Source organism: Coloeus monedula, assembly GCF_965178545.1.
Source record: "Coloeus monedula genome assembly, chromosome: 3".
Classification (NCBI taxonomy): domain Eukaryota; kingdom Metazoa; phylum Chordata; class Aves; order Passeriformes; family Corvidae; genus Coloeus; species Coloeus monedula.
Window position 1 is genome coordinate 31,565,549 of NC_138783.1, and position 14,341 is coordinate 31,579,889.

At 58.2% G+C, this 14,341-nt stretch overlaps 3 protein-coding genes across 3 annotated transcripts; 1 reads left to right on the top strand and 2 right to left on the bottom strand.

Moving 5' to 3' along the window:
* Positions 1-1,177: 1,177 nt before the first annotated feature.
* On the bottom strand, positions 1,178-2,632 carry LOC309571373 (mid1-interacting protein 1A-like). The gene is made up of 2 exons (XM_082278791.1): positions 2,185-2,632; positions 1,178-1,440 (listed from the first exon to the last, which is right to left on the bottom strand). Exon 1 carries the CDS (start codon positions 2,594-2,596, stop codon positions 2,207-2,209), a length of 390 nt encoding a protein of 129 aa, XP_082134917.1. The 5' UTR covers positions 2,597-2,632; the 3' UTR covers positions 1,178-1,440; positions 2,185-2,206.
* Positions 2,633-6,972: 4,340 nt separating this feature from the next.
* LOC309571736 (mid1-interacting protein 1A-like) lies at positions 6,973-8,003 on the bottom strand. Its single transcript, XM_082279507.1, has 2 exons — positions 7,541-8,003; positions 6,973-7,259 (listed from the first exon to the last, which is right to left on the bottom strand). Exon 1 carries the CDS (start codon positions 7,958-7,960, stop codon positions 7,559-7,561), a length of 402 nt encoding a protein of 133 aa, XP_082135633.1. The 5' UTR covers positions 7,961-8,003; the 3' UTR covers positions 6,973-7,259; positions 7,541-7,558.
* Positions 8,004-12,202: 4,199 nt separating this feature from the next.
* On the top strand, positions 12,203-13,323 carry LOC309571371 (mid1-interacting protein 1A-like). The gene is made up of 2 exons (XM_082278789.1): positions 12,203-12,665; positions 12,947-13,323. The coding sequence occupies exon 1, from the start codon at positions 12,246-12,248 to the stop codon at positions 12,645-12,647; it is 402 nt and encodes a 133-aa protein (XP_082134915.1). The 5' UTR covers positions 12,203-12,245; the 3' UTR covers positions 12,648-12,665; positions 12,947-13,323.
* The last annotated feature ends 1,018 nt before the right edge of the window (positions 13,324-14,341 follow it).

Consider the following 14,341-nt stretch of genomic DNA (forward strand, 5'->3'; position numbering starts at 1 on the left):
CAAAGGGGTTAACATGAACACACGAGCAAGGCATGGAGCTGCCTCCAGGTGAATGGAAGAAACAGGGATACCATCTGCAGAATATCTGTTCATTTTAGATGGAGACTTTTAGAGCTGATGAGTCTCTGACTTCAGTCTGAAGGATATTATTTCACTTTTGTGATACAGCATATTCGAAGAGCACATGTAGCAACACAAACAACACAACCAGACCTGCAACGTAGCGCATAGTGACAATCCTCCTCTCACCACAGATGCTCAGAGATCTCCAGTTTTGTAATCAGAAGTGGAAAGTTAATGGAGAACCAGTGTTTGTTCAGCCAAAGGAGCACTATTTCAACAGCTGAGGTTTTTTTAAAATGTTCTGAACAGGCAATGGGACACCTCCCTCTAGTGCCCAGGTCAGTAGGACTTCCCAAGCATGGTGTGTCTGGGAGGGAAGGAGTCACTTGGAGGTGGGACCCAGCCTGTCCTGAAGGCTCCAACCTGCCTGTGAAGAGCTTGCAGCTCCTGCCTACTCATCCAGTGAGGGCTTTGCCCCTGGTCTCCCCACAGCTCACAGGGATCAGAGGTGAGCAAAGTCCTGCCTTCCTACCCCAGCTGAGCATTCCCACCTCCTCCTCTGCTCCCAGCTCTGGAGTGTGTCACAGCTAAGCAGGGAGGAGGCAGAATTGCCACCTAGGTTTTGCTGGGGCTTGTGAGGATTCCAACAGGTTGTCCACAGGAGAGGACATGGTGCTGGATATGAAGGGCTGGATGAGTGTAGGACAAGGGATGGGATGTGCAGGTACTGATAGGGTTGGGGCACTGAGAAGCTGGGAATCCAGGAGAGAAGGAGATGTTGTGGGAGGGAAGGAAGTATGCTGGGGAGCAGGTTGGGATCTAGCCCCAAGCACAGAATGGTGGCAGGATTACACCAAGGTTTTGCAAGGTGGGAGAGACAGAGAGCTGGGGGAACATTCATCTCAAAGCCCTGCCAAAGAAACCCAGCTTGTCTCCCTGCACTGAAGCCTGGCCTTGGTGGCCAAGGTCCTTCACCCTCATGTGCTGGGTGTTCTACATGTGAAGGGTAGTTCTACAGAAGTGACAGAAGTGACAGCTGGTAGGAAACACAGGACACCTCTGCACAAGGCTTTGCATTTCATTTACATTACAAAGAGAACGGTTTGGAGGGGTTTAGGCACACACAGAAAAGCATCGCTTCAAAGTTACAGACGCCTTCTGCAAAGCAACTACACAAACCACTCATTTCTGTCCTGCCGAAATCCCCCTGGGACAGGGGTGAAACGAAGCAGGAAGCTTGCCGGCAGGATCGGCCGCGGGACGAGTGAGATGGCACCCGGCAGGCAGACGGCCACGCTCTGCGCTGCTCACGAAGGACGCTCCTCAGTGGGACCTGGCGCAGGAGAAGAAGTGCCGCTGGGCTTGGACAGCAGAACCCTGTGGGGATAATGCAGAGGGTTTGGTCAGGATGTCCTCATTCCTGTCTGGGTGTCTTCTTAAATAAGTGTAAAGTCCCGTTAATGCCCTCTGTTGTTGCTGTCATTTTTCTACGCTCTCCATTTCACTACAAGGACCTTGGCCATGAGCCCCATCTCTGATGGATCGTGGGGATGTCTCCCCAGGGGCCTCAGGGATGAAAGTCCCACCAGCATAGAGAATGGGTTTGCTTTTCAGGCTGTGGGATTGAAGTGTCTGAGCTGTTTGCAGGTGGTGTGTCAGTTAGATATTTGGAGACCTGGAAGTGCCAAACTCCTCCCTAAAAATGACTGTTGCATTTTCCATCAGAGAAAAAAGAGAAATAGCCAGAGCACCAGTGTCTGGCAGCTCCTGGAGTCCAAAGTTCAGGGTCCTTCAACCACTCATCCCTTTTGTCCCTGGGATCTTTTGTGTCTGGCCAGCAGCAGAAAGACATTTCCTAATGCTGCAAACTGGGGAGTCTTGGGGACAGTGTGGAGCTCACAGAGTTGCCTTTGTTACTGACACAGCTTGCACCAGTGGCAACTGAGAAAAACAAATCCAGGAGGATGCTTCTGTTGAGCAGTGAAATGCAAACTCAGAACTCCTGGGATTTGGGGGTGTGATGCAAACATTATAACACCACACAGCTGATGGGGCATGAGGACAAAGTATGTCATGCCCCAGCCAGCTCTTCCTTGGCACTGCATGTCCCCAAGCTCTTACCTCAGAGATGGGAAGTGCAGGCTCAAGAGCTGGACTGATCTTCACTGAGGTTGATCTGCTCCAGGATCTGGCTGTACCTCCGGGTCAGGGCTTTGGTGTTTTTGGTGAGGTCTGTCAGAACTTGCTGCAATCCATTGACATGATGGGAGAGGCGCTCTTCCAGATTGCTGTCTGCACCCTCATCTAAGGCTGTGTTGGTGTCGGCACCGGTCAGGCTCTGGTCACTGACAGAGGCCAGGCCTTTCTCCACCATGGGCTTGATGGCCTTGAGGAGCTGGTAGCGCTCGTAGAGGTCCGTGTGGCTCTCGGCGTCTGGGGCTGCCCCCTCCTGCTGCGGGAAGACCCCTCGGAGCAGGCTGGGGAACATCACCTCCTGCTCCATCTTCTGGGTGGCTGAGAAGTACTGCTCCATGGCCCCTCTCCTACAGCTCTGGCAGTGCTGCTCTGGGCTCTTCTCGGAGTGCCACCTGCTCCCTGTCCCTGCTGGGGCCTTTTTATGCAGTGCTGGGACCTGTCCCTCCTCTGCTGTGCCCTGCTGTCCTCCCCTGCCAGCCCTGGTTGGCCTGGATGGCCTTGGGGTTGGGCTTGGCTCCAGCCCAGCTGGGGCCCGGCCATGCCATGTCCCTGGCTCTGTGCAGCCTCTTCTGAGCCTCCCTGTGGCCTTCGCCCGAGCTGGCCAAAGGTCCCACCGCCTCCCCGTGCTCTGAGTGGGCTGGTGAGGAGGTGCCTGGGGTCTGTCAGGTACTTTTCCATCCTGCCCTGTCACCACCATCCCTACCACTCCTGGAGGCCCAGGATGGTGAGTCCAGCCCTTTCCCCCAGGGCAGACAGGTTGCAGGCAGCACCATGGGAAAGCTGCTTTGATCTGGGCAGTTTTGAGGAGTGGGGATGGAGAACAAGTGATGGGTTTATCCAGAGAGGGGGTCTCCCATGTGCTCTGCCTGAAAACCCACCTTCTTCTGTGCTGGCAGTCTCACCCAGCCCAGCCATGGCAACTGGCCTAGAGAGCCCTGCTAAAAGAAGGTGATAATGAACAGGTGATACTTGTCTGAAGGGTGCTTGCCCCAAACTGCTTATTAAAGGAGTAATATGACCAGCAGTAGGATTTAAAAGTGACTAGGGAGTTAGAGAAGGTACTTTTAAAATTCAGAAGTTGTCAGCCTGAGGAGAAACATGAAAGTTCCAAGTCTGAAGGAGTGTCTTTGGAGGGAGAGTGACAGGAGTCAGAGACTGTGGGACCCAGCCCAAAGCAGCCCTCCCAGTATTCCAGCTTCCACCCAGGCCTGGGAGGGCATCCTCCTGGTCAGCTGCTGTGAGCAGCCTGCAGCCAGCTCCTGGGCTGACAGCACAAGGGGCATGAGGCAGGGACAGAGCCAGAGTCAGTGCTGGAGAGGATGGAAGGCACCTCTGGAGATTATCTGCTTCAACAACTGCTCAAGCAAGGTCAACAATGGGACCATGGATATTGGATATCTCTGAGAATGGAGACTCCACCACCTTTCTGGGTAGTCTGTGACAATGTTCGAGCACCTTCAGTTTTAGGAGAAAAATAAAGGTTTTCTCATGTTTAGATGGGATTTTTTTTTTGTGTTTCAGTTTGTGCCCATCACTCACTTCCTGTCCTGTCACTGAACACTAGTGGGAAGATTCTGAATTCAGCCCTTGACCTCCCTCACATCTTTACAAACACTGATCAGATCCTTCTCAGCCTTCTCTTCCCGAGTCTGAACACCACCAGCTCTCCCAGCCTTTCCTCATATGAGAGATACTCCTGCTCCTCTATCACCTTTATGGTCCTTCACTGGACTCTCTCCAGTATGTCCATGTCTCTCTTGTACCAGAAAGCCCAGAACTGGACACAGAACTCCAGGTGAGGCCACACCAGGGCTGAGCAGAAGGGAAGAATCCCCTCCCTTCACTGCCTTTGCCCTGAGGACACCTTTCTGGCTCACTTTCAGCCAAGTTGCCTGACCACAGAGCCAGATCAGGGGTGAGCAGGTGTGAATGTGTGGGGTGCTTTCCCCCAGCATCTGCCCAGGAAGGCAGTAGCAGCAGCGGGGGGCAGAGATAAGGCCCGAGCACCCCACAAATTGAAAGGTGTACAGGCAGGGATCCTGCCCTTTGGGAGGGGAGGGGTAGTGGCAGCCCCCCCATTGTTGGGGGTGGGGAGGTTGTGTGATTAGGACATCTTGGGACTGGTTAGAGAAGGGAATTTGGGGTTTCATACTCATCCAACATTTTGGGTGAAAACTGTGCTTTATCTCTTGTCTGCCTCACACTGAGCCCCTGTGCCAGGTCACTGCTCTCTGATGGATATGAAGTCCCTAAACAGATTTAAAAGAAGTGCTGCCACCCTGATTTGCTTCAACAGAGTGAAAGGAAATACCCTTTCCCCGTGGTGGCAGGCAACAGTGCGGATGCCCTGGGAGCCTGTCCAGGGCAGTGCAGAGCCAGCACCCCCTGCCACACCGGAGACGCCTGATCTGCTCTGTCTGCCAGCATCCCACTGGGACCAGCGCTGAGTTATCCCAGGACAAAGAAGTCTTCTGTGGCCATCTAACCTCTTATCAGCTTTGGCCAGCAGCGGTGGCCAGCAGCAGGGCACCGTCAGGCCTTGACGCAGCCCCTGGGGCAGCGTGATGCAATGCCCTGCAATCGGAGCAGGCAGAAGGTTCCTGTGACACACCGGGCTCGGAGCCAGCTGCAGGGACAGCGGCTCTCAGAGAGACCCACGGCTCCTGGGGGGATGCAAGCGGCCCACAACACGTCAGCAAGCCCTTCCAGCTGTCCCAGGTCACAGACCTTTGGGGGCATCCTGTATCTCCCACTGGCCACGTTCAGCAGCCGTGGTCAGCACTCACCCCGTGTCCTGCTGTGACGCTTCCCTGGGGCACCACGAGCCTCTGCAGCCGCTGAGCACGCTGCCCAAGCCCAAAGCCATCGCTGCAGGTGACTGCAGGCTGTCCCCGCTGTGACACTGGTGGGCTTAACCCCAGCCAGCCCCCAAGGCCCACACAGCCACTCGCTCACTGCCCCGCCAGCGGGATCAGAGACAGAATCAAGGGGAAGAACGAGAAAACACGTGGGCTGAAATAAAACCAATTTAATAGGGAAAGCAAAAGCCATGTATGCCAACAGAGCAAAACAAGGAATTCATTCACCACTTCCCACGGGCAGGTGGGTGTTCAGCAGTCCCCAGGATTGCAGGGCTCCATCACAGGTAACGGTGACCTGGGGAGACAAAGGCCACCACTCCAAGCGTGGCTCACTTCTTCCTTCTTCCCCCCACCTTATATACTGAGCATGATGTCATATGGTCTGGAATATCCCCTGGGTCAGTTGGGATCAGTTATCCCACCCGTGACTCCTCCCAGGTTCCCATGCACCCCAGTCCCCTCACCAGCGTGGCAGTGCAGAAAGCAGCAATGGCCTTGGCTCTGTGCAAGCCCTGCTCAGCAATAACCAAAACATCTCTGCATTATCAGCCCTGTGTTCAGCACAAATCCAACACACCGCCCCATGCCAGCCACGGGGAAGAAAATCATCACTACCCCAGCCGAAACCAGCACAGCCAGCCCTGTTCTCCAGGGGACACAGGTCCCATCCTTGAGCTCCAACCAGGAAAACCACCAGAGGGACATCACCACCTCCGTGGTCCTCACCTCACTGGGAACCAGTGCCCACCCATTCCTTGTAGTTCAACACTGGCTCTGCAATCAGCATGGAGGCAGAAGAGCTCCAAAGGCAGAGCTCCATCAAGGCCCAGCCAGAGGTGGCATTGCCATGGGGATGGCCCAGGTCTCTCCCAACATGCCCCTCATGCTCCATTTTCTCTGGATGAGGCAAGGCTGCGACTCTGCCGAAGCTGAGGACGGACACAGAGAGCAGATCAGCTCCGAAATCCTCTCTGGCTGCAGGGAACTGTGTTTGCCCTCATGTGGGGAACTTGCTGATTGGCAGCTGCTTTCCTAGAAAAGCAGCACTTCTGGGTGCTGGTGCAACGAGCTCCTTGGGTCTCTGTGGCCACGGAACTGGTGTTTGGGCAAGCCTGCCCCGCGAGCCACCATCCTCCTGGGGAGCCCATCCCAAGCCATGGCTCAGGAGGGGGGAAACGTCACCTCATGTGTCTCCAAATGACCCCCTGTTGTCCCCAGTAGCTCCTGCTGACACATCTCCCATGGCTCTGACTGCCCCAAACCCCTCAGAACTGTCCTTGTCCTCCGTTGAACCTGACCAGGACCCTTTCAGATGTGGGGCACCTCTGGGTCTGGCTCAGCTGCCTCCTCCAGAGTCCCCAGTCCCCTCAGCTGCTCACTCAGCCACAGCTGGCTGGAGACCCTGTCCCCGCTGCCCACACTCGGGCAGGACAAGCCAAAGCCAGAGTGGTCTCAGCAGCTGGGAGAAATAGCCTGATCAGGTGAGAGGAGATGGGAATCTCCAATGTGGTTGGACACAGCTCTGAGCTACCTGCTCTGGTGCAAGATGTCCCAGCACACAGGACGGCATTGCACTAGGTGGTCTCTGAAGATCCCTTCCAACCCAAACCATCCCATGACTTTGGGATTCTTTGTCCCTTTCTAATTCCCCGTTACTGTCCTGGGAAGTTCCCTCCCCACAGAGCCAGTGTCCCCCTGCCCCGCTCTGGGGCACTCCATGAGTGAAAGCACCACACTGACAACGGCTTCACAGGGCTTCTTTTATTAGCAGAAACAGGGGGAAGCGCCCTTGGAGTCCAGGTACCAGCTGGAAAAGGGCTTGGCAGTCTCAAGGGACTGGTGGAGGCCGGGGCCACCTCAAAACACCCCCAGCTTCGTGCCATTCTTTGAAAATAAAGAGGAGGGCACGAGCCTGCAGCTCTTCCAATGGCCTTCCCGGCACAGCCAGGTGCTTCTTCCTATGAGGATACGGCACCATCTGGATCTCCGGTGGTCACAGCCATGGCCGGTGTCAGGGCCAGTGCCGGTGCTGGGAGGTCAGATCAGCTGCCACGGAGTGGGGAGTGCGAGTGTGACTGGGAAGAGCCTGCGCTGCTCAGCGATGGGGTCGTCTTCTGCTTCCTGACACCAGCACCTGTCCTGCAAGAGCAGCATTCCTTAACTCCAAGGATCATCCCAGGGGGACACACAGTCCACCAACCCTGAGTCCACAGACCCTGAACCCCCGCAGTTTCTGCACAGAGCAATGGCCTGCGTTCACTTCTCCAGCGTGGAGAGGGATATCTGACCCCAGCTGAGGGGCCAGCCCCCATTCCAAGGCTCTTCCCAGCAGGTTCCCACCCCTGCACTGTTGGGGACCTCTCCAGGGAGGCCACCCCTTGTCTTGCTGCCCCTGCACTCTGCATCCCCCCAGCTCTTACCTGGTGGCCAGCACAGGGTCACCAGCTGGGCTGCCCCTCGCTGAGGTTGATCTGCTCCAGGATCTGGCTGTACCTCCGGGTCAGGGCGTTGGTGTCCCTGGTGAGGTGGGTGAGGACCTGCTGCAAACCACTCAGGTGGTGGGACAGGCGCTCCTCCAGCTGGGCGTCCCCGGCCTCGTTGCTGTCCGAGGATGCGTCCATGTCGGTGTCGGCACCGGTCGGGCTCTGGTCACTGACAGAGGCCAGGCCTTTCTCCACCATGGGCTTGATGGCCTTGAGGAGCTGGTAGCGCTCGTAGAGGTCCGTGTGGCTCTCGGCGTCTGGGGCTGCCCCCTCCTGCTGCGGGAAGACCCCTCGGAGCAGGCTGGGGAACATCACCTCCTGCTCCATCTTCTGGGTGGCTGAGAAGTACTGCTCCATGGCCCCTCTCCTACAGCTCTGGCAGTGCTGCTCTGGGCTCTTCTCAGAGTGCCACCTGCTCCCTGTCCCTGCTGGGGCCTTTTTATGCAGTGCTGGGACCTGTCCCTCCTCTGCTGTGCCCTGCTGTCCTCCCCTGCCAGCCCTGGTTGGCCTGGATGGCCTTGGGGTTGGGCTTGGCTCCAGCCCAGCTGGGGCCCGGCCATGCCATGTCCCTGGCTCTGCAATCTGTCCTGGCCCAGCCTCCCCGTGGCCTTCGCCCGAGCTGGCCGGGGGTCCCGCTGCCTCCCCATGCCAGGAACTACGGGGCTGTAGCCAGGAGGAGAGGTGCCCAGGGTCTCTCCCATCCTATACTATCTCAATCCTCCAACACATTCAGTTCTGGGCCCTGTGGGAGTGGGTCCAGCTCCTGCCCCACGGTGTGGGCAGGCTGCAGGGGACCGTCATCTCCCCTCATCCTGGCTGCCATGCGCTCAGGACATGAACACTCCAGGGACATTGAGCAACCCCTTTTGCAGACATATGGAAATCTCGCTGGAAATACACTGGGACATGGGTGTCTGGGCAGAGTGGAGCCTGCTGGCATGCAGAGATTGGGGTCCCCAGAAACATCCCCTTGCCCCGGCCCCTCCCCGTGAGCTCGGCTGGGATGTGGACAGGGACAGGGACCTGGCTCTCTGAGTGTAACTCCTGTGGCAGCAGCAGCACAGAGCCATTGCTGCCCCCAGGGGACTGTGGACATGGGTCCCCTGCCTCTGTCCCCATCTTGGGAGGGCAAAAGCCACAGCCAGAGCACCAGCCAGCATTGCCTGCCCCCGCATGTCCCTGTGGCATGTGGCAATCAGGGTAGATGGTTCTGTCTGGGGAAAGGCTGTGGGGTACCTCGGGCTGAGCTGAACTGGGGTACCCAGCCCTGGTTTGGGCCCCAAGGAAGCTGCTGCAGACCACCAGGGCCCCCGGGAGCTGCACTGAGATCCTCAGGTCTCTGCTGCCAAAGACCCCCAGATCCGGGCAAGCCTACCCCTGACCTGCCACTCCCCCGGGCATCCCCACCCCAGCCCCAGCTCAGAGGGCGGCCCGTGCCACCACATGTGTCCCCAAGTGTCCCTGTATCATCCCTGGCACATCCTCCTGTCTTATCCCTCTGCGGCACCAGGGGAAAAGAGTGTGGCACCATGCTCAGCACGTGGAGCACCAGGGGAAAGAGGGAAGAGAGGCACAGTCGGAGTGCTAGCAGCTGCCTTGCCAGGTCACCATGACATGCAATGGAGCCCTGCTCTCCCGCAGGTGGCTGAACACCTGAGTGCCTGTGGGAAGTGCTGAATGAATTCCTTCTTCTGCTTTGCTTACTTGTGCAGCTTTTGCTTTGCCTATTAAACTGTCTTTATCTCTACCCACGAGTTTACTTTTCTTACCCTCCCGATTCTCTATCCCATCCCACCTGGGCAGGAGTGACAGAGCAGCTGAGTGGGACTGAGTTGCCAGTGCGGGTCAAACCGTGATACCCACAGTGAAGCTCCAGGCTCTGGGCAGGTGTGTCCCACCCCCAGCCCACCCTGCGGGGACACTGTGATGTCCCTGCACCTCCAGGAAGCTCCATGGTGGCCCAGAAGTCCCAAGAGCGTGGAGCTGGCAGTGTGTGCACACACCTCAGTGCAGCCCCACTGGGCCCCACTGCAGGACACCCAGGGATGCCACGGGCACCCAGAAGGGGAGAAGAGGAGCCGTGGGTTCAGGTCTGAGGGGGAGAGGGCAGGTGGCAGAATGGGCACCTGGCTGGGGTATGAGGGGACAGCGGGAGAGCTGCCAACACTGAGGGTTGCAAAAGGGATGAAGGACCCTGCGGTCTTTCCCAAAATAGAACCATTTCCTCCAATTGCCACACACTGCAAGATAAGAGGGGACAGGAATTGTGGCCATCGACCAGCCCCAGCCTCTGCTCCAGAATGGTGGTACTGGGGGTGATGGTGGGTTCAGGCCATGGCCACAGAGAGGCTGGGCCAAGAGCCAGGGGTGGCAAGGAGGAGAGGTCCCTGGCTTCTCTCCTATCCTTTCCTATACTATCTCAACCTTCAAACATGTTCAGTTTTGGGGACCTGTGGGAGTGGTTCCACCTCCTGCTCCCAGGTGTGGCCAGGCTGCAGGCGGCAGTTCTGCTGGGGACCATCACCTCCCCCACTCCTTGCTGCCATGTGCTCAGGATGTGAACACTCCAGGGACATTGAGCAATCTCTGTCCATGACTGCCAGCCGAACAGGGCAGCAGACACCAGTGTGGACACATCTCACTGGGAGTGCTTGGCTGCATGCAAGTTATCATTGCCCACATCACTCCAGTACTGCCATTCTGGAGCAGAGGCTGGGGCTGGTCGATGGCCACAATTCCTGTCCCCTCTTATCTTGCAGTGTGTGGCAATTGGAGGAAATGGTTCTATTTTGGGAAAGACCGCAGGGTCCTTCATCCCTTTTGCAACCCTCAGTGTTGGCAGCTCTCCCGCTGTCCCCTCATACCCCAGCCAGGTGCCCATTCTGCCACCTGCCCTCTCCCCCTCAGACCTGAACCCACGGCTCCTCTTCTCCCCTTCTGGGTGCCCGTGGCATCCCTGGGTGTCCTGCAGTGGGGCCCAGTGGGGCTGCACTGAGGTGTGTGCACACACTGCCAGCTCCACGCTCTTGGGACTTCTGGGCCACCATGGAGCTTCCTGGAGGTGCAGGGACATCACAGTGTCCCCGCAGGGTGGGCTGGGGGTGGGACACACCTGCCCAGAGCCTGGAGCTTCACTGTGGGTATCACGGTTTGACCCGCACTGGCAACTCAGTCCCACTCAGCTGCTCTGTCACTCCTGCCCAGGTGGGATGGGATAGAGAATCGGGAGGGTAAGAAAAGTAAACTCGTGGGTAGAGATAAAGACAGTTTAATAGGCAAAGCAAAAGCTGCACAAGTAAGCAAAGCAGAAGAAGGAATTCATTCAGCACTTCCCACAGGCACTCAGGTGTTCAGCCACCTGCGGGAGAGCAGGGCTCCATTGCATGTCATGGTGACCTGGCAAGGCAGCTGCTAGCACTCCGACTGTGCCTCTCTTCCCTCTTTCCCCTGGTGCTCCACGTGCTGAGCATGGTGCCACACTCTTTTCCCCTGGTGCCGCAGAGGGATAAGACAGGAGGATGTGCCAGGGATGATACAGGGACACTTGGGGACACATGTGGTGGCACGGGCCGCCCTCTGAGCTGGGGCTGGGGTGGGGATGCCCGGGGGAGTGGCAGGTCAGGGGTAGGCTTGCCCGGATCTGGGGGTCTTTGGCAGCAGAGACCTGAGGATCTCAGTGCAGCTCCCGGGGGCCCTGGTGGTCTGCAGCAGCTTCCTTGGGGCCCAAACCAGGGCTGGGTACCCCAGTTCAGCTCAGCCCGAGGTACCCCACAGCCTTTCCCCAGACAGAACCATCTACCCTGATTGCCACATGCCACAGGGACATGCGGGGGCAGGCAATGCTGGCTGGTGCTCTGGCTGTGGCTTTTGCCCTCCCAAGATGGGGACAGAGGCAGGGGACCCATGTCCACAGTCCCCTGGGGGCAGCAATGGCTCTGTGCTGCTGCTGCCACAGGAGTTACACTCAGAGAGCCAGGTCCCTGTCCCTGTCCACATCCCAGCCGAGCTCACGGGGAGGGGCCGGGGCAAGGGGATGTTTCTGGGGACCCCAATCTCTGCATGCCAGCAGGCTCCACTCTGCCCAGACACCCATGTCCCAGTGTATTTCCAGCGAGATTTCCATATGTCTGCAAAAGGGGTTGCTCAATGTCCCTGGAGTGTTCATGTCCTGAGCGCATGGCAGCCAGGATGAGGGGAGATGACGGTCCCCTGCAGCCTGCCCACACCGTGGGGCAGGAGCTGGACCCACTCCCACAGGGCCCAGAACTGAATGTGTTGGAGGATTGAGATAGTATAGGATGGGAGAGACCCTGGGCACCTCTCCTCCTGGCTACAGCCCCGTAGTTCCTGGCATGGGGAGGCAGCGGGACCCCCGGCCAGCTCGGGCGAAGGCCACGGGGAGGCTGGGCCAGGACAGATTGCAGAGCCAGGGACATGGCATGGCCGGGCCCCAGCTGGGCTGGAGCCAAGCCCAACCCCAAGGCCATCCAGGCCAACCAGGGCTGGCAGGGGAGGACAGCAGGGCACAGCAGAGGAGGGACAGGTCCCAGCACTGCATAAAAAGGCCCCAGCAGGGACAGGGAGCAGGTGGCACTCTGAGAAGAGCCCAGAGCAGCACTGCCAGAGCTGTAGGAGAGGGGCCATGGAGCAGTACTTCTCAGCCACCCAGAAGATGGAGCAGGAGGTGATGTTCCCCAGCCTGCTCCGAGGGGTCTTCCCGCAGCAGGAGGGGGCAGCCCCAGACGCCGAGAGCCACACGGACCTCTACGAGCGCTACCAGCTCCTCAAGGCCATCAAGCCCATGGTGGAGAAAGGCCTGGCCTCTGTCAGTGACCAGAGCCCGACCGGTGCCGACACCGACATGGACGCATCCTCGGACAGCAACGAGGCCGGGGACGCCCAGCTGGAGGAGCGCCTGTCCCACCACCTGAGTGGTTTGCAGCAGGTCCTCACCCACCTCACCAGGGACACCAACGCCCTGACCCGGAGGTACAGCCAGATCCTGGAGCAGATCAACCTCAGCGAGGGGCAGCCCAGCTGGTGACCCTGTGCTGGCCACCAGGTAAGAGCTGGGGGGATGCAGAGTGCAGGGGCAGCAAGACAAGGGGTGGCCTCCCTGGAGAGGTCCCCAACAGTGCAGGGGTGGGAACCTGCTGGGAAGAGCCTTGGAATGGGGGCTGGCCCCTCAGCTGGGGTCAGATATCCCTCTCCACGCTGGAGAAGTGAACGCAGGCCATTGCTCTGTGCAGAAACTGCGGGGGTTCAGGGTCTGTGGACTCAGGGTTGGTGGACTGTGTGTCCCCCTGGGATGATCCTTGGAGTTAAGGAATGCTGCTCTTGCAGGACAGGTGCTGGTGTCAGGAAGCAGAAGACGACCCCATCGCTGAGCAGCGCAGGCTCTTCCCAGTCACACTCGCACTCCCCACTCCGTGGCAGCTGATCTGACCTCCCAGCACCGGCACTGGCCCTGACACCGGCCATGGCTGTGACCACCGGAGATCCAGATGGTGCCGTATCCTCATAGGAAGAAGCACCTGGCTGTGCCGGGAAGGCCACTGGAAGAGCTGCAGGCTTGTGCCCTCCTCTTTATTTTCAAAGAATGGCACGAAGCTGGGGGTGTTTTGAGGTGGCCCCGGCCTCCAACAGTCCCTTGAGACTGCCAAGCCCTTTTCCAGCTGGTACCTGGACTCCAAGGGCGCTTCCCCCTGTTTCTGCTAATAAAAGAAGCCCTGTGAAGCCGTTGTCAGTGTGGTGCTTTCACTCATGGAGTGCCCCAGAGCGGGGCAGGGGGACACTGGCTCTGTGGGGAGGGAACTTCCCAGGACAGTAACGGGGAATTAGAAAGGGACAAAGAATCCCAAAGTCATGGGATGGTTTGGGTTGGAAGGGATCTTCAGAGACCACCTAGTGCAATGCCGTCCTGTGTGCTGGGACATCTTGCACCAGAGCAGGTAGCTCAGAGCTGTGTCCAACCACATTGGAGATTCCCATCTCCTCTCACCTGATCAGGCTATTTCTCCCAGCTGCTGAGACCACTCTGGCTTTGGCTTGTCCTGCCCGAGTGTGGGCAGCGGGGACAGGGTCTCCAGCCAGCTGTGGCTGAGTGAGCAGCTGAGGGGACTGGGGACTCTGGAGGAGGCAGCTGAGCCAGACCCAGAGGTGCCCCACATCTGAAAGGGTCCTGGTCAGGTTCAACGGAAGACAAGGACAGTTCTGAGGGGTTTGGGGCAGTCAGAGCCATGGGAGATGTGTCAGCAGGAGCTACTGGGGACAACAGGGGGTCATTTGGAGACACATGAGGTGACGTTTCCCCCCTCCTGAGCCATGGCTTGGGATGGGCTCCCCAGGAGGATGGTGGCTCGCGGGGCAGGCTTGCCCAAACACCAGTTCCGTGGCCACAGAGACCCAAGGAGCTCGTTGCACCAGCACCCAGAAGTGCTGCTTTTCTAGGAAAGCAGCTGCCAATCAGCAAGTTCCCCACATGAGGGCAAACACAGTTCCCTGCAGCCAGAGAGGATTTCGGAGCTGATCTGCTCTCTGTGTCCGTCCTCAGCTTCGGCAGAGTCGCAGCCTTGCCTCATCCAGAGAAAATGGAGCATGAGGGGCATGTTGGGAGAGACCTGGGCCATCCCCATGGCAATGCCACCTCTGGCTGGGCCTTGATGGAGCTCTGCCTTTGGAGCTCTTCTGCCTCCATGCTGATTGCAGAGCCAGTGTTGAACTACAAGGAATGGGTGG

Excerpts from the sequence above, each read along its gene's own strand:
- LOC309571371 (XM_082278789.1), top strand. The coding sequence starts at position 12,246 with ATGGAGCAGTACTTCTCAGCCACCCAGAAGATGGAGCAGGAGGTGATG.
- LOC309571373 (XM_082278791.1), bottom strand. The coding sequence starts at position 2,596 with ATGGAGCAGTACTTCTCAGCCACCCAGAAGATGGAGCAGGAGGTGATG.
- LOC309571736 (XM_082279507.1), bottom strand. The coding sequence starts at position 7,960 with ATGGAGCAGTACTTCTCAGCCACCCAGAAGATGGAGCAGGAGGTGATG.